Source organism: Urocitellus parryii, chromosome 10, assembly GCF_045843805.1.
Source record: "Urocitellus parryii isolate mUroPar1 chromosome 10, mUroPar1.hap1, whole genome shotgun sequence".
Taxonomy (NCBI): Eukaryota; Metazoa; Chordata; class Mammalia; order Rodentia; family Sciuridae; genus Urocitellus; species Urocitellus parryii.
In genome coordinates, this window is record NC_135540.1 from 47,390,239 (window position 1) to 47,408,605 (window position 18,367).

At 35.6% G+C, this 18,367-nt stretch overlaps 1 protein-coding gene across 1 annotated transcript in view; it reads right to left on the reverse strand.

Moving 5' to 3' along the window:
• Window positions 1-2,817: 2,817 nt before the first annotated feature.
• The window catches only part of Emcn (endomucin), a 105,888-nt gene continuing 90,338 nt past the window's right edge, over window positions 2,818-18,367 (reverse strand). The window contains exons 11-12 of the mRNA XM_026398132.2: window positions 15,071-15,144; window positions 2,818-5,578 (exon numbers count right to left, since the gene is read on the reverse strand). Of these exons, the coding sequence (XP_026253917.2) occupies window positions 15,110-15,144 (35 nt within the window). The 3' untranslated portion in view covers window positions 2,818-5,578; window positions 15,071-15,109. The remainder of the gene's footprint in view (window positions 5,579-15,070; window positions 15,145-18,367) is intronic.

The following is an 18,367-nucleotide window of genomic DNA, read 5'->3' on the forward strand; positions in this document are numbered from 1 at the left end:
ATTTCCTTTCAAGACTGCATGTACTTTTTTTTATATTACCGCACTGGCTAGTATATCCGTTGTCCCCCAAGAATAGTGCTGAATACCAGCGGTAAGAGCTTATATGCTTACTATGTTTCTAATTTAAGGGGAAAAAATTTAAATTTTTACCATTTATTTAAGAATTAACTATAGGATTTTCATAAACATACTTTATCAGATCAAAGAAGTTCATTTTAGTCCTAGTGTGATAGAGATTTTTATCATAAATAAATAATGAATTTATTCAAATGTATTTTCTACATCTTTATAGATAAGCATAACACTTAGTCCTTTATTCTGTTAAAATGTTGAATTACAATGATTGATGTTCAAATCCTAGATGATCTTGAATTCCTAGAATTGATCTCCCTTATTATTTTAAAAATTTGCTGGACTTGCCTTGCTAATATTTAGTTAATGGTTTGGGTGTTTGTGTTCATGAGAAAGAACTATTTGCCCATAGTCAGTTTTTTTCCTTTTCTCTTTTTTTAAATGGTCTGTGATTCGTTTTATTATCAACATGTTAGTTGTAAAATGACCATTCTTTTTGTCATTTCTATCTTTATTGACTAATGTTTTCTTATGGTTGTGGTTCACAACTTATTTCTTTGGGAGATGACATAACTCAGATTAGATGATACTATTTGGACTTGCACGTTGTTGAGGTGCTATGTTGTATTTTGTTGTCTTTATAAATGATTGTCAGACTTGGTTCTGGAAAGCCATTAGTAGATCAGCGTAATTCTTTTAAGTCTTGCATTTAGGCTGGATTGGGGCTTATCTAGAGTCTTTACTCCAGCAATATTTTAATACTACTAAGGGTATGACCATTCTGGGATCATTTAAGGATTTTCAATTCAAATCTTGAATATTTTTCTGCTCTGTAAGAGGCCTAGAAATTCACAGCATACAACTCCCCAGTCATTCTTTCCTTGTAATTTTCCCGGCCTCATGGAGTTTTACCATAAGAATATTAATAGTTTATTCTCCCATTATTAACGGATATAGTTTCCTACATGCAGAGTTTTTGGAAGCCTTTCTCTGTGTAGGTTCTTCCTGTGTGATTCTGATTCTGTGCTTCACAATTTCCAGCCTCTGGAGCCCACTTGTTCCAACCACAGCTCAGAGCAACTATCAGGTTCTAACCTAACTATGCAGCTGGTTTGGACTGTGCCAGTCAGGGATTTGAAAGGCCCATCTTTTCTTGTTACTCTGTGCTCATGAATGAATCCTAGTTCAGTCCTGTCTGTTGTCCACTGTCAAAAATAGTTGCTCTGTTTTTTAATTGTTATTAGGGTTATGTAAGTCTGTACCCTGTTTTTAATCATGACCATCAGCTTTATGCTTTCACTCCTTCCTGTAGATAAGCAAACTGTGGCTTAGAAGGCTAATTAATATAGTGAAGAAGAACAGGGTTTGGGGAATTGGGGAATAGGTTGGAATCTAAATCTTTTTCTGTTTACTAGCTGCATAAACTTCAACAAAATTATTTAAGTTTCTGAGTTGATTTTCACATTTTAAAATGGAGATGCTGCTAAAGTAATATTAGGAATTATTTCTTGCGATTATTGTGATAAACTGAAATGGTAACTGTGAAATTTTTAGCATAGTACTTGGCACATAGTGAATATTCGATTGGTATTAGCGAACTAGAGACATTTCTTATTATTACATTAGTAGAACTCTTTTTCCTTTTTTTTTTTTAAAGAAAGCATGATCTATGATATTGAAAATAGGCTTATGTTTGTATTATTTCTAAATGTTAAACAAGTCCTTAATAACCTCTAAATTATTAAACTTCCCCAGAACACCAACAGAACATCTTGACTTCGGTAGAATTTCTGACTTCAGTGTCAGGAATCTAATATTGATGGAGGGATGAATGTTTTTTTTCATTATTTATCAAAACAGTTTTTCCTTTAAAAAGTATCCTGGAGCAGGGAACAGGCATATTCAAGCCTACAAGACACTTCCTCTGGAACAAAGGACAAAACAGACTCATTTAATGGGATGCAAAATGTTTTGTTGGTGTTCTGGGAAAATTTTAAAGAAAAATTCAGTGGGAAATCCATACCAAATTTTCAATTCAAAGCAACTACTATAGGCTCAATTATTCACAATTATGGAGATCTTTCATATTAGCACTGCTATGATTTGGAACCAGAGTGTCCCCGAAAGGTCCATGTGTTATAAGATTGGTCCTTAGCTTGGTACTATTGGGAGGAAGTGATAAACTTTAAATGTAGGGCCTACTGGGAGACCTTGGGGTCTGTAGAGTGGACCTTGAAGAGGTTTATGGGACTCCAGGCTCTTCTCTCTCTCTAGCTTCCTGGCCATGAGGAAGTGATTTTGTTCCACTGTGATGTGCTGCCTTGCCACAGGCTCCCAAAGCAATGGTGCCAATTAATCATGGGCTGGAACCTCCAAAACTGTTCCCCCAAATATACCCTTTTGCTTTGTAAGTCGATTTATCTCAGGTATCTGTTATGGTGACAAGCACTCATAAACAGTTTCATAATCTTGAGACAACGTTAGTCACCCATGGGGAATTGGTTCCAGGATCCTGCATAGGTTCCAATATCTATGGAGCTCAGGTCTTTTACAAAATTATGTAGTGTTTGCATTCAACCTCTACATATCCTCCCCCATAATTTAAATCAACTCCAGATTTACCTATGATATCTAATACAATGTAAATGTTATTATACCATATAATTATTATATCATATATTTACTAAATAATGACATGAGAAAAGAATCTGTACATATTCAGTACAGACACAGTTTTCTTTCTCCAATTAATTTTTATTAGAGATCGGTCAAATCAATGGATACTGGAACCTGGTGAAATAGAAAACTGACTTTACAGTTACTCAAAATACAACTTTTAAAGCAAACAGTTTTCATTTTAGAGCCCAGTAAGATATGTTTTTTTGTTGTTATTGTTGTTTTTAATTTGTTTGTTTGTTTGTTTATTTTCCCCCAGTTCTGAGGATTAAATCCAGGACTTTACATGCTAGGCATATGCTCTGCCACTGAGTTACATCCCTGGCCCAGAGCCTCGTAAAATCTTAATGAGAATAAATTAAACTCAATTGAGAAAAATCAGACAAGGCTAGTGTGTTTATTGTTAAAGTATCAAAATTTCAACTATGTCCTATGTTGGTCCTTACAAACTTAAATGTGGCATGTAGACAAGAAATAGAACAGATTTGTCAGCCATATGTAATGAAATATTTCAGCTCAGCAAGGAGAATTTAGAAGTCTTTCTCTGCTGGCTGATCATAGCTTGTGTGTCAGCCAACATCCACTTATTCTCAGCTGACAACACTGCCAGTTAATTAGCTCTTGTTTATGTTCGAACTATTGGTAGACTTAAATTATATTCATATTGTCATGCAGAACAATCTCATAGAAAGTCTTGCCTTTGATCTAAATACATATATTCCTTTGTTGCAGTAACATTTGAACTGTATATTGGATTAAAAAGCTCACAATAAGTCAGGCATTAAAAGTAGATCATCTAATTTGAAAAAAAGAATTTGATTAATGACGATTTTGACCAGCAAACAAAAATATCCTATCTCAATAGAAGTTTAAGTTGGTTTATAAAAATGCCAACATTTGAGGTTATCTTTGAAAATGATGCTACAAATTGTATCCTATGCATATCTCCCTAAATTCTTCAATCTCCTGTCACTTTGACCTTTTTAAAGACTCACTGCTTTAGTTATTAATATCAAACATATTCATTGTATACAGTTCTTGAATTGGGATGAATTTAATTCTTTCATGACCATTAAAAAGCTTTCCTTCTTCCTGATTCTGGTAAACATTTTCTAATAATGGTCATGAAAGTTAGAAAATGTTTTTTTTTTTTTTTTTTAGAAGTCATATCACTTGTGGTAATTTAAACTGTAGAAGAGAATGCTTCCTTGTAAGATGTTCTGTTGTGACAGGCTTTTGCTGGGGTGCTCACTGGAGCAGTCTATGGACATTGGGTTATTTTCCATGTGAAGACAAACACTCCGTGACTGTGAAGTCTCTAAATGTGTCACTCCTTTAGAGATTCCTAAGTTAGAATTAGACATGTACAAGGCAGCCTTAAGTAAAAGCACATGGAATGGAGATCTTTCCTCTTTTCCTTCTCATCTTATTTTCTAGTCCCCTTCCTTCTCACAGAAACATAAAGAGAAATCCACCAGAAATATAGATATGCTTCCCTGGTGTCCTTGATTGGAAATAGTTCAAATATCAGGGAGCTAAAAATCAAGATGATTATACAATCCCTAGAGTGCAAAGTTTTCAAATACATTGCAACAAAGAAAAAAGTTCAAGGCAGTTTTATACATGGCATTCCATCTCTACCATATTGCCCTCGGATCATTAAGATAATTTAGCATTGACATCAGCTTAAGAAATCATAGATGTGAAAAGCTGACAACTGCAGCTTGTTAGTTCCAAAGCTTTTCACAGAACCTCATCCAACTTGACATTTTGATCTGATGTGTCCAGGAAATGGTCAAGGTCGATCAGTCAGCTTTCAACAGAAGGGTTTGCTCCTGATGGGGAGGCAGCTAAAGTCATATGGGGATTTTTAAGAAAGTGATACCCTGAAAAATAATATCCCAATTATGTATTTATGTGACAGCTTTCTACAAAGCAGAGTTTTAGCAATGATCGCAGAATAAATCTTTACATTTATAAAAGAAATAAAAAAAATACAGAAATATTATCAACCAAGTAGATTAATGAAAAATATCTTGATCCTGTTATATTCTTAATTAATGCAAGACAGCATGTCATAAATGCCCTTATATCCTTGTCACATAGTGTGCATTCAAACAGAAAGACCAAAGAAATGGCAAACTTCTCTCTCCCAGGCAGTGTCTGACACATGAATTCTCTGTCCCTTTCTCGGGTTATTATAGATGCCTTTCTGAAATTCTAATGAGTTTTTCTATTAAAGAAATCAATCCAAAATTATTCATAATTGTAGAAGGACAATATAATTACCATTTTATGTGATTTTTTTAGTGTGTTGAGTTGCAGCAATTATTTATTAAAAGTAATATCTCAAAATATGAATAAAATACCTATCTGTACAAGGTAGCATGGTATGATTTCTACCTAATATTTAATAAGACACTTGCAAATATTCCCTGCATAAACACAGTAGAAAACAATAAATACAAACACTAAGTCATATAAGAACATTAAGAAAGTAGGAAAGTTTCCAAGAATAAAAACTGTCACCCTCTGGAAACTTTAAATTTCAGGGAAGGACATATCCTCAGGGAGCCACCTACCCGGGCTGCCAGGTTCACTGCACACAAAAGTCCCTCCTAAATTTTGCTCTCCTACAAATGTCTCATAAATTGAAGGAATATGGTTTTCTACATCTCAAAGGACAAGAGAGGTCCAGAATTCTTGTTTCTATCAAATTATTGCGTGACAGGCAACTGATACAGACTGGAGAGCAAGACCGGAGGTCAGGAGTGATTCTGCAGAACTTTCTCCCTTTCCACCTCTGGAGCATAGAAGCTGAAGATTAAGCCTGTGAACAAGAACAACAACAGAAACTCAGATTCCAATACAGTGAAGTAGAAATAGTGATGGCAGTGAAGACCATGCCTTGGTAAGAAATATTCAACATTTCACAATATGGTTACTGAATGTCTCACAAGTACATCAAATCTAACTTTCTGAATGGCAAACCACTCTATTGTCCCCCATCTTTGTTTCCTTCATGTTATAATCCCAATCTTTGCTATTACCTCCATGATTCATCCAGGCACCCAGGCTGGAAGTGTGTGCATCATCCACAATTCTATTCTTCCTCTTTCTCCACCACCCACATCCAATCCATCACCACATCTTGATATGTTTATCTTTCAGGCAGCTCTCAATTTTGTTCTGCCTCTTCATCTCCAGCTCTCCTACAACTGCAGCCCTGGTTCAAGTCCTTGTTGTTTTCCAATGAAATATTTCAATAACCTTTGACTTCTCTACTTCCACTCTAGCTCCTCTTGAATTAGTAGACTCCACACCAAGTAGTGGTGAATCTCAAGCACAAATGTCATTATACTCCTCTGCTGAATAAAGTCTATGCCCTAACACTAAGGGGATGTGTTTACTGTGCCCTATCAAAAGGGGATACAGTCACTGTGCCCTGGCACTAAGGGGATGCAGCTACTGTGCCCTGTCACTATATAACCTCAATGAGGATGGCAAGAGGAGGTCTTGGTGAGATTGGGTTAAACTGAGCCATACCTATGTAGATGAGCTTCCAAGTAAAGCCACAGTTTATAGCACAGTTTGCCTAGGTAGATGTTTGGAGTCGTATGAATAAGATAAGGCTCATGATTATTGTTGTAAACTTTCTATCAAATATTTACAATCTATATAGAAACAAATTGGAATCTCAATAGCATGTATTCCACATTGACAATTTTTTTTTCAAGGAGCGGATCTTGCTTCATTAATAACTTTTTTCATTAGCTGATACTGTCAGTTTCTATGTCTGCGCTAATATCAGTATTTTATTTCTTTCACATTTTAATCCTTTTAGGAGTGAGTGTGCTGGCTTCAATAATGATGTACAGGACTCACTGTGGATTCTACACAACCATAAATATTGAAAATCTTGTATTTTTATAATTAATAAATGATTATTTTATGATAACTATCAGGTAGATTTAACACTAATGATAATACTTCATATATAAAGAATCACAATGACATAGGAAAAAAGATCATTTTGTCTTTGTTTTATAGATGTGGAACCCAGTGCAAAACATTATCAAGACACTCATTCAAGGTTATAGAGTAGGATCGGAAAATAAATCTTTACTCATGATGTTTTTCTTTTAGTGTCTGTTATTTCATTTTGAAAATGAAAGGAAAATAATTGAAAAACATGTTAAGACCCTCTTGGAGTTCACAAAGATGCTCTTACATTATCAGGGTGCCATTTAGAAAATTCACAGAAGTACTGTGAATTGGATCTGGGAGAAAAAAAAAGAAGTGGCTAACAGTCCCCACGGTCGAAGATCCACGTGATGCCACCTTCATAGGAGCTGCTAGATTTTGCATGTGGCTCAGCTCTTCACTCCTCTGAAAGTTCCTTCTGGCTCAGTCTAGTAGGGGTCTTGGAGCAGCAGGGAGATGAGACCTGTTGGTGAGGTAGTGGGCGGGTGGCAGAGGGTGCTCTCAGCAGAGAACTGCTCATGGAGCATTCAGATTGCGCTCCATTCAGTTGTGAAATTATTTCTTTATATCTGGCATGCTATTAAAAATTGTCTTGATTACTTTTGATAGCTCTGTAATGTCAAGACCAAGCAGAATTTATTTTATGAATTTCATGTTCTTAGATATTGATGCCGTTTCTAATTATTTGATATCAGTCTTTGTGTATTAATCTTTACTCACATTTGAGATAATTTATTTATAAAAATTTTCCCCAACATGAGTTGCTAGGTGACAATTGTGAACCTTTAAGTTGCTTAGTGAACACTATCACCTGCTTTTCAAAAGATTAGTCCAATTTTCACTTTAAAGTACAGAGTATATGAAATGATTTGCTTCAGAGTATATTTTTTAAAAAATGGGGAGAGAAAAGCTGAAATAAATGTATAAGTTAAAAAGTTTTTTGTTCTCAATTCATATTTTTTTATTACTAGTTGTGCAGGAACTCTTCATAGTTTCATATTTCCATTTCTATTGCCTTGTCTATGAATTCAATTCATGTTCTTTGCTCATTTTTCTGTTATTTCCCAACTTATATAAACTTCTTTTGTATGTTTAAGACATCAATTAGCTTTCTATTGGCCATGTACATCATCCCAAATTAGTTTTCTTTTCTTTTTTGGGGGGTTGGAGTGGGTAGGTAGGTACTAGGTATTGAACCCAAGGATGCTCAACCACTGGGTCACATCCATCCCCAGCTCTTTTTATTTTTTGAGACAGGGATTCACTAAGTTACTTAGGGCCTTCCTAAGTTGCTGAAGCTGGCTTTGAACTTGTGATCCTCCTGCCTCAGCCACCAGAGTTGCTGGTATTACAGGTGTGCACCACCACTACGGGTAGTATTATGGTTTTTTAATGGTAATTTCTTGTATTTGGAAGTCTTAAGTCATGATATATTAGAATTCCTCTCTTTTTCATTGAATTTCCTTTTTCTCTTTTCAAAAATTGTTCTAATTAGTTATATGTGACATTATAATGCATTTTGACACATCATACATAAATGAAGTATAGTTTCTCATTCTTCAGGTTGTACATGGTGTACATTCACATTGGTCAAGTAGTCATATACGTACATAGGGTAATAATGCCTGATTCATTCTACTATCCTTCCTTCCTCCATATACACTTCCCTTCCTTTACTCCCCTCTATCTAATCTAAAGCAACTCTATTCTTCCATAGCCCCCACACCCTTATTGTGAACTAGATCCACATATCAGAGAAAACATTTGGCCTTTGGTTTTGTGGGATTGGCTTATTTCGCTTAGCATGATATTCTCTAGCTCTGTCCATTTACTAGCAAATGCCATCATTTCATTCTTCTTTAAGGTTGAGTCATATTCCATTGTGTATATATACCACAATTTCTTTATCCATTCATCTGCTGAAGGACACCTAGGTTGGTTCCATAGTTTAGAAATTGTGAGTTCAGCTGCTATAAACATTGATGTGGCTGCATTATTGTAGTATACAGATTTTAATTCCTTTGATTTTCATCTAATTACTAGAGATGCTGAACATTTTTTTTCAAATATTTGTTGATTGTATTTCTTCTTTTGTGAAAGTATCTGTTCAGTATAAACCAAGGAGTGGGATAGCTGGGTCAAATGGTGGTTCCATTCCAAGTTTTCTGAGGAATTCTGCTTTCCATAGTAGTTGCACCAATTTGCAGTTCCACCAGCAATGTATGAGTGTACCCTTTCCCCCCACATCCTTGCCAACATTTATTGTTGCTTGTATCCTTGATAATTGCCATTCTGAATTGAGTGAGATAAAATCTTAGAGTAGTTTTGATTTTCATCTAATTGCTAGGGATGCTGAACATTTTTTCAAATATTTGTTGATAGATTGTATTTCTTCTTCTGTGAAGGTATCTGTTCAGTTTTTTGCCCATTTATTGATTGGGTTATTTGTTTTCTTGGCATTAAGTTTTTTGAGTTCTTTGTATATCCTGGAGATTATGTTTTCAAAAATTATCAGTCAAGCAGACTCAATAAATCCTACTTAATTTTTTTGCTCTATTTCATTTTTTATGTTTAATTCTTTATAACATTTTCCCCACAAGTAGGTATCATTAACTAATGTCGACACCCCACACTCAGTGAACATGTTTGTTTAGACCACTTATTGGCATCAAGGAGTGTACTTTGCCTGGTCCACATTTATATTTAGAAATTCTAGTCTTAGCAGAAGTTTTATGTAGAGCAAAAGATCTCTTTGAGCGGTCATCCATGCCACTCCTTATCATAAGAGAATTCATCTCTGAAAAAGAAAACAGACACATTTTTCCTGCAGGTATAAAAATGCGTATAGTAACTTTATTTCACACCTCTGATTCAAAGGGCCTTCAAAACTTACCACAGGCTATTTTGGCACAAGTTGTTATTTCAAGGGTGGTACCTACTATTCTGGGAGTGGAACCACTTTTGTTCTCATAATTGAGACCAAAGTGAATTATATAGAATAAGTTTACATTAAAATAATAAGTTTACATTAAAATAATCATTTTCTTATTCTTTTTTAAAAATTAGTTGTTGATGGGCCTTTATTTTATTTATGTGTATGTGGTGCTAAGAATCGAACCCAGGGCCTCACACATGCTAGGCAAATGTGCTACCACGACCCCAGCCCCATCCCTTTCTTATTCTAAACAAAATTATGGTCCCTGAATATAGCAAGAAACCTGCAGTGAAAGGTAATGTTTTCTGAAAGCCCTATAAACCTTCCTATTGAAGGTTCCTATTGAAGGTAAAAATAGCAGAGATTTTAGGACAAGTTTGAATTGATGAGTCAGCAGCAATCATACCCATACAGCTTTTAACTTTTTTCTCAATTGTTTTCTTTTTTTATTGTGCAAAATCTCATGCTCCCAGTAGATAATGATTTGCAGAAGGCAAGGACCATGGCTCCTAAAGATTTTGTAATTCCTGTTTGCCCTGCAAAATCACATGGAGTAAAATCCTCTGCACAAAATAACTGATCAATATATGAAGCAAAAAGCATTAAATATATCTAAAATCTTATTTTGAGATGGAAATTTTTAACATAGGTGAGTATTTCGGTATCATTTTTTGCTTTTGAATATATATTCAAAGGTTTCTTAACTTCCTTTCCTATATACTCTAGGCCTGATGAATATGTTCTTATTTATTCTCAGTCTCTTGATTATGACTTCTAGCTGACAACCTAGAAGGTAATTACTTACTGGTTCTTCAATTCCTAGTATAGTGATAGAAGTATACATTAAAGAAAAATTAAGACAAATAGACAGTAGAATTGGCAGATGTCCAACCTGTTTATTCCCATTAATATCTGATCTTTACTGTTTAGAACATGGTTCTATCATTTCAAAATGCCACAGAGGAGCAACAAAAATTATATACCTTTGATTTTGAAAATCAGAATCCAGGAATATTTCTAATGTTTTTATTAGTGTATTATAGTTACACTAATAAAACCCATTGGTGCATTTTTACATAATCATATGAGCATCAGATATGATTTGCTCTATTTCACTCTGAGGAACTTCCTCTTTCCCTCCTCTCCTTAATGCCCTTCCTCTCCTCTACTGGTCTTCCTTTTACTTATTCATTGTTTTTAAGTTAGTGTGCTTTACAAACAAACATAAAGGTGAAATCCACAGTAGGATATTCATATACGTACATAGCATAATTTGGTCAATTTCATGTCATAGTTCCTCCTTTTTCCCATCTTTCCTCCTTCTCTCTCAGTCCCCTTCCTCTATTCCACTGATCTCCCTCCTATTTTCATGAAATAATCCCCCACTATTTCCCCCTTATTTTGCTCCAGCTTCTGCCTATGAGAGAAAACATTTGACGCTTGACTTTCTGAGTCTGGCTTATTTCAGTTAGCATGATGTTTTCTAGGTCCATCCATTTACCAGCAATGCCATAATTTCATCCTTCCTTAATTCTGAGTAAAATTTCAGTGTGTTTATAGACCACATTTTCTTTTATCCATTCATCTGTTGTCAGACATCTGGGCTGGTTCCATAACTTGGCTATTGTGAACTACACTGCTATAAATATTGATGTGGTTGTATCATTATGCATGCTGATTTTAATTCTTTTGGATAAATATTGTCATGGTTTAGATATGAAGTATATCCCAAAACTTACATGTGAGACAATATAGGAAAGTTTGAACATGAAATGATTGCATTATGTGAGTCTTAACCTAATCAGTGCATTAATCCCCTCATAGGGATTAACTGGGTCGTGACTATTGGCAACTAAGATGTGGTGGAGGAGGTGGGTCATTGGGGCTGTGCCTTTGGGTTTTATATTTTGTCCATGGTGAGAGGATCACTCTCTTCCCCTCTCCCTCTTTCCCTCTTTCTCCCTCCCTCTCTTTCTCTTCCTGCTTCCTAGTGTAATGTCCTAAATAGCTTTCATTTGCCACACATTTCCACCATGGTTTTCTGCTCAACCTTAGGCTCCAAGGAGTAAAGTAAGCCATCTTTGGACTGAGACCTCTGAAACCGTGAACCCTAAATAAATTTATCCTCCTCTAAAATTGTTGTTGGCAGGTACTTTGATCACAGCAGCAAAAAAGCTGATGAAAACAAATACCAAGGAGTGAGATAGCTGAGTCCTATGGTGGCTCCATTCCTAGTCTTCAGTAATCTCCATACTGCTTTCCAAAGTGGTGATGCAAATTTGCAGTCCATCAACAGGTACAATGTATCAGGTAGAGTGCACTTTTTCTCCCACAAATAAATGCATTTTGATTCATTGTACACAAATGGAGTACAAATTTTCATTTCTCTGGTTGTATGTGATGGAGCATTGCCCCATATGTGCAGTCATACTTAATTTGCATTTCTCTGATTGTTATGTACACTGAAATTTTTTTTCATATATTTGTTGGTTATTTTTATTCCCTTTTTTGGAGAAATGCCTGTTTAGTTCTTTTGACCATTTATTGCTCTGTGTGTGTGTGTTTGTGTGTGTGTGTGTCTGTGTGTGTGTGTGTGTGTGTGTGTAGGTTTTTGTAGTCCTTTATATATTCTGGATATTAATCTCCTATTGAAGTAGTAGCTGGAAAAAATTTTTTTCCCATTGTGTAGGCTCTCTCTTCATACCCTTAATTATTCCCTTTGCTCTGAAGAAGCTTTTTAATTTGATAGCATCTCACTTATTGATTCTTGGTTTTATTTATTTAGCATTAGGAGTCTTGTTAAGGAAGTTAGTGCCTGTGCCAATAGGTTGGAGTACTGAGCATGTGTTTTCTTTTAGCAGTTGCAAAATTTCTGGTTTAATTCCTAGGTGTTTGATCTACTTTGGATTTATTTTTGTGAAATGTGAAAGATAGGATTTAGTTTCATTCTTTTACATATCAATATCCAGTTTTCCCAGCACCAGTCGTTAAAGAGGCTATCTTTTCTCCAAAACATTTTATTGCATCTTTGTCAAATATCAGATGACTATCTATGTGAGTTTGTCTCTGTTTCTTCTATTCTTTTCCATTGATTTTCATATCTGTTTGGATGACAACACTGTGGTTTATTACTATAGGTCTCTAGTATAATTTGAGATAATTGAGATGCCTCCAGCATCACTCTTCTTGCTTAGTATTGCTTTGACTCTTTTTTTATTCTTTCAAATGAATTTTACAACATTTTCTCTAGTTCTGTGAAGATTGTCATTGCTATTTGAATGGGGATTGCATTGAATCTGTATAACACTTTTGGTGGTATGATCATTTTGATAATATTAATTCTTCCTATCTGAGAACATGGGATGTCTTTCTTCATTTCTTTCTTGAGTATTCCATAGTTTTCATTGTAGAGGTCTTTCCACCTCCTTGTTTAGATTTATTCCCAAGTTTTTGTTTGTTTGTTTTTGTTTGAAGTTATTGTGAATGGGGGTAGTTTTCCTGATTTCTTTCTCATCAGATTCATTATTGGAGTATAAGAAAGCTATTGATGCCCATATTTTGATCTTATATTATGCTACTTTGCTAAATTTATATCAGTTCTAGAAGCCTTCTGGTAGAGTTTTTAGATCTTCTAGATATAGAATAATCTAATCAGGAATCAGAGACAATCTGACTTCCTTTCCTATTTGTATCCCTTTAATATTTTTTTTCTTGTCTGATTGCTCTGGCTAGAGTTTCAAGAACTATATTGAATAGGAACGGTGAGAGTGGATGTCCTTGTTTGTCCCTGATTTTGGAGAAAATTCTTTCTGTTTTTAGGAATATTTTTTAAAATAAAAAAAAGAAATGAATTGGAGTTAGACAATAGTTTCTTTTATTAAATTTGTTTGGGCCAGCACTATGCCTTGGCTTCTATATACAGTTTCCTTCTTTTTCTTTTCCAGCTTACCAGAGTTTGTCTTTCTTTAAGGTGGACAATTTGTTTCTATACTTTGAGCATTTTGATAATCAAGAAGGCAACCCTTCACTAGCCACAGGGTTGTGAAGAAATCATAGCTGGTCTGCAAGGGCATTTCCCATATATTAGTGAGAGCTGACCCACATGTTTCAACACCTCACTTCTCAAACTTGGCACCTAAAAATGTTCATGTTTATAAAAGAATGGATAAATTCTCAAATTCCTTTCATTCTAATCTGCATCTAATTACTGGCTATAAAGAGATGAAATTCTAATAATGATGTGTGCATTTGGATAGAAATCTCTATCTCTGTATTCTGCTATACTCAGAGCTCCTGAGGAAGGCACCTATTCTTCAACAAGCAATTGCTAAGTGTCTGTAATGACACCATATTAGTAGGTGGGTAGTTGACAGAAGCAGTGAACACATCAATCATGTTCTTTATGCCAGACACTTTACCAGAGTGACTATCACTGTACTGAGGCCAGATCTGAGCATGTAAATATTAGTTCTTTTTATTTGTTAAAATTATTTATTCCAAATCATACATTCTTCTCTAGGTTCTATAAAGCATCAAATGTTAATCATAACAGCATGTAATTATTGCTTCTTATAGCAATTAAATTAACATCAGAAGAAAATCTCCTGACCTGCTTCTAGGAAAGTTTAAGACAAGCCCATATTGAGCAATTCCAGAGCAGCCCCGAAATTGACCTGAGCTATTTTACTAAAACAAGAAAAGTATCTGCATTGCACTGGATCAAGTCATTCAGTTGATTATAAAGCAAAAATATGCCCAATATATCTGCATGATCAGTTGTGCATGAGAAACCCCAACTTACACTGTATTTTTCATCACCTTGTTTGATATGTTTTGTGTGAAAATTCATAATTCCTGGATTGAGAGAGAAAGTGCATGCTGGTATGGTCCCTACAGAGGGAAGGCAATTGGACTTCTACCCAGCTTCTGTGCATTCTTGACCCTGAGCCAGCCTATGACTGTGATGCATATCTTTAATGCAGCTCCTATACTGTATCCTTTTCTGGCAATAAACTACAAATTTTCAAGCATTGTCATTTGGGTCCTGTGAGTGATCAGTAAGCTATAGAATCTTGTCTAACTACCATTGTTAGCATATGTTTACTGGCCCAGGTAGGCACAGACTGCATTTATAAGGAAATATTATCAACAGGCAGGAAGAATGAATTGTGTCATTCCATAGATAGGTAGGTAAATTGGAAAAATCTTCTACAACCATCAAGACATTAATTTTTCTGGCAACTTTTCTTAGAGATTGTTTTGAAACAAATAGACAATGATGATTTCACTGACACAAACCATTAACTTCTCAGGTTTTAAAGTCTTTGGCAATAATCTAAGGTGCAGCAGGCTAAGATAACAGATATTAATGAGTAGCAGAGTGAGTGGAATTAGGAAACTTACATATTTATTGCCCAGGTGTAAGGAGGATTCATCAAGCTGTCAGTTCTTGCTTTTTCCTTGTGCAGAGTGTTCACCTAAGAACAGAAGATAGGTTTTGATCTATGTGCTCTGAGAGTGGCTAAAGATGAAAATAGGGTTTCTTGGCTTGTTTTCTTTTGTTTTTTGTTTTTGTTAAGGAAAGTTCAGTTCTCCTGCAAGGTTGTCATTACAGCCACAATTTGCCTCTTGGTATTGCCTGGAAATTATTCACCAAGATTTATGAGCTTTCTTTGACCATCATCCATTTTCACCCTAAAGGAGCAGTGTTAACTAACTCGCTGGAAAGGGAGATGTCAATTGGGAGACCATAACAACAGAGACACCCTGGGGAATTTATCATTGATTTTGGCTTGTTATATGAGCTGGCTTTGCCTGAGCAAACCCATGTCATCCATCCAAAGTGCCATTTTATCAGGAAGAAATTCTAGGGTCCTTCTGTCTAAATAATTCACTGAGAGTTTTGGGAAAATGAATTTACAGACCAACACAAACACATTGGTGACATATAGGGCAGCTCAGGCAACCTTACTCAAAATTGCAGTGATATTCTACCATCTACCAGTGATAAATATATTAACCTAGGATGATGGGAAGCCAAGAGACCCCAAGCATGTTTTTTACATATCACTGAATTTATGACTAATGTATTTCACATCACCAGTATCCTTCAGGCAGAATCAAGCATCAATGTCAGCCACACTCTATAAAACAATATAGATGAACATCTCCAACTTTTTGGATAAATATCTTCATTTTGCTCCAGCTTTTATCTGACAGTGCTCAGGAAAATGTCTTTGGGGGATTCTGTGGATGTTACATGCATGGTCATGGCAGTAATAAATAGTGCCAGAGTCGTACAAGGAGAACAAATTCGGGGCTGTGCTCTGAAAGAGGCTGGCACAATGTGATTGCCCTCACAGCCTCTCTTCACAATCTTTTACTAGTTTGCAAAAGGTACAGCAACTCCCTAGAAACCTTGGCTAGAAAGTACAAGCATGAGAAGTACAGGTATTTTGTTAAATGAGCTTTTATTTACCTTCCACTATCTGCTAGAAATCATGTGAATCAATTCATGTGAAAATTATTACAGTTATTAATAGCTCCCTTCAAGTTCTAATCAGGAATAGACAATGTGAAAAAGCTTCAATAACACTATGATTTCAGTAACAGTTATAATAATGATGCAAATAATGATGTAATGGTTCAAGCAGGTGAAATACACACACACCTGGAGAACAAATAGCCGAAAGGAAAAACACCAAATACCAACAGTGGTTGTATCAAGAATCACTTAAAATTATTTTGTATTATTTTTCTATTTCCAATCATGCATAATGTAGTTAAACATTAAATAGTAGTTTAAAGCACCAAGAAACAGTGTATGTCAGTAAAACATATAATTTTGCAAAATTAGAAAGAAAAGACCATTGAAAACTAGGACAGTCAAAGAAGTCTTAGTGGAATTGCAGAGCATAAACCAGTGAAGAACTGAGAAGAAGAAAGATGAATCTTCATATGGCTTTATACATCTATGAATGCTGTACTCATTTTCAACTTTTTGTTCATTTCTTGTTAATAGACACAGTTTTAAAATAAAAAATAAGCAAAAAAGTTAAAAAGTGACTTTGTTTAATGAGTAATTACCATAATATAGGATTGATGTGTTGGTGATACATTGATAGTATGTGGTGATCATGATGGCCAGGAGGGGAGGGGAGAATCACAAAGGGGAGCAAGGGACCCTCTCCTCATTCTTGCAAAAGGGCTAGGACTCAGTGAGGAAAGAGGGTGCCTGAAGTTTAGAGAACATCCATTATTAAGTGGTTCAAAAACTGAGCTAGAGAGGATGGGCACATCAAGCCCCGTAGGGGGTGTTACAGAGGTGCTAAGGGCTTTAACTTAATCTTGGGTAATAAGAATTTCTCAGAGCTTTCTAAGCAGAGGAATATTATAATGCTTTCCAATCTGCATTTCACATGGTTCAAATTCAAGTAATGTTTTGAAACTAAATTTGCAACAGTGGTCCACTTTATGCTTTGAATATAGCCTTTGTGGCTCTGCCACCGTGGCTTATTTTTTTAAAAGAGACATGTTTCTTTCTCTTTCCCTCTCCTTGCTCCTCCCTAATCTCTCCCCTCTTCCTCATCTCTGGGGAAACCAGATTAACTTTCTTCCTCATCCTAGGCAGAGTTATCTGTCCTTGAGCCACACCCACTGAGACAGTGACAAAGGGCAGGTAGTCAGAGTAGAGGATAGATGTTGGAGTCTCTAAAATGGGGCTAATTCAAAGAAAAGAAATAAAATGCTCACATCTCCAGAGCACTCCCCCCCCCCCCTTCTCAACTGGTTACCAAGGTTACCTACACCTCCAGGGAATTGCTCCTCCCAAGACAAGGAGTTGCTAATGAGTAACCCCTGGGCTGCTTTTTTCTTGCTTGTAGGCAAGATAAGAGGAGATGTGGGCATGAGGAAACCTAAAATCTATAAAGGGGCAAGACCCACTGCAGCCTCACATATTAAAAGTGAGATAATGTATATGAACTCTCTGCGATGTGGTAAGGGAATCATGTTTTAGAATGCATCAGGTCACACATGTGTTTTGAAGTCAACTATGGTGATGTTTAACTTGACAACATTTCTCACTAAAGCCAAGTGGGATGGTATGTGTTCCCACAATGGATTCCCTGATCTGCCACATTTGGTACTCAAATTTTTCTGAAAGCATATTCAGAATACTGATAATACTCTTGCAGTGTTTTTCTTTTATATATAAGAAAGCTCTGAATTTCAGCATGGATGGGCTTCCATTTCAGCAGAAGATGCTACTTGAAAGAGAATATATTTAAAGGAAGCAGAGAGTATGAATGGATAAACATCATGACCTAAACAGAGGAACAATATTCTCAGGAGAAAGGACTAGAATTCTGTTACTCATGGAGGCTTCTAGAAACCCAGAAAAGTTAGCATCCACTGGCATTTTCCCTGAGAGTGAACTGCAGCAGAGGTCGGTTTCCTTGGAAACATTGTTTATTAGCCTCTAAAATGACACAGTTCATGTTAAGGTGAAGTCCAGAGTTTCTATACTGAAGAAATGAGAGTTCCAAAGAATTATCATGGCCATTGAAGCTCACATTTCAAAGAGCTATCCACTTATGCACATTAACACTGTATTTCTTAGACCTTGAAACAAATAATATAAATCATAATAACATCAATTCTGATTGATTAGTGGTTAGATATTTATTTCATCAAAGTATT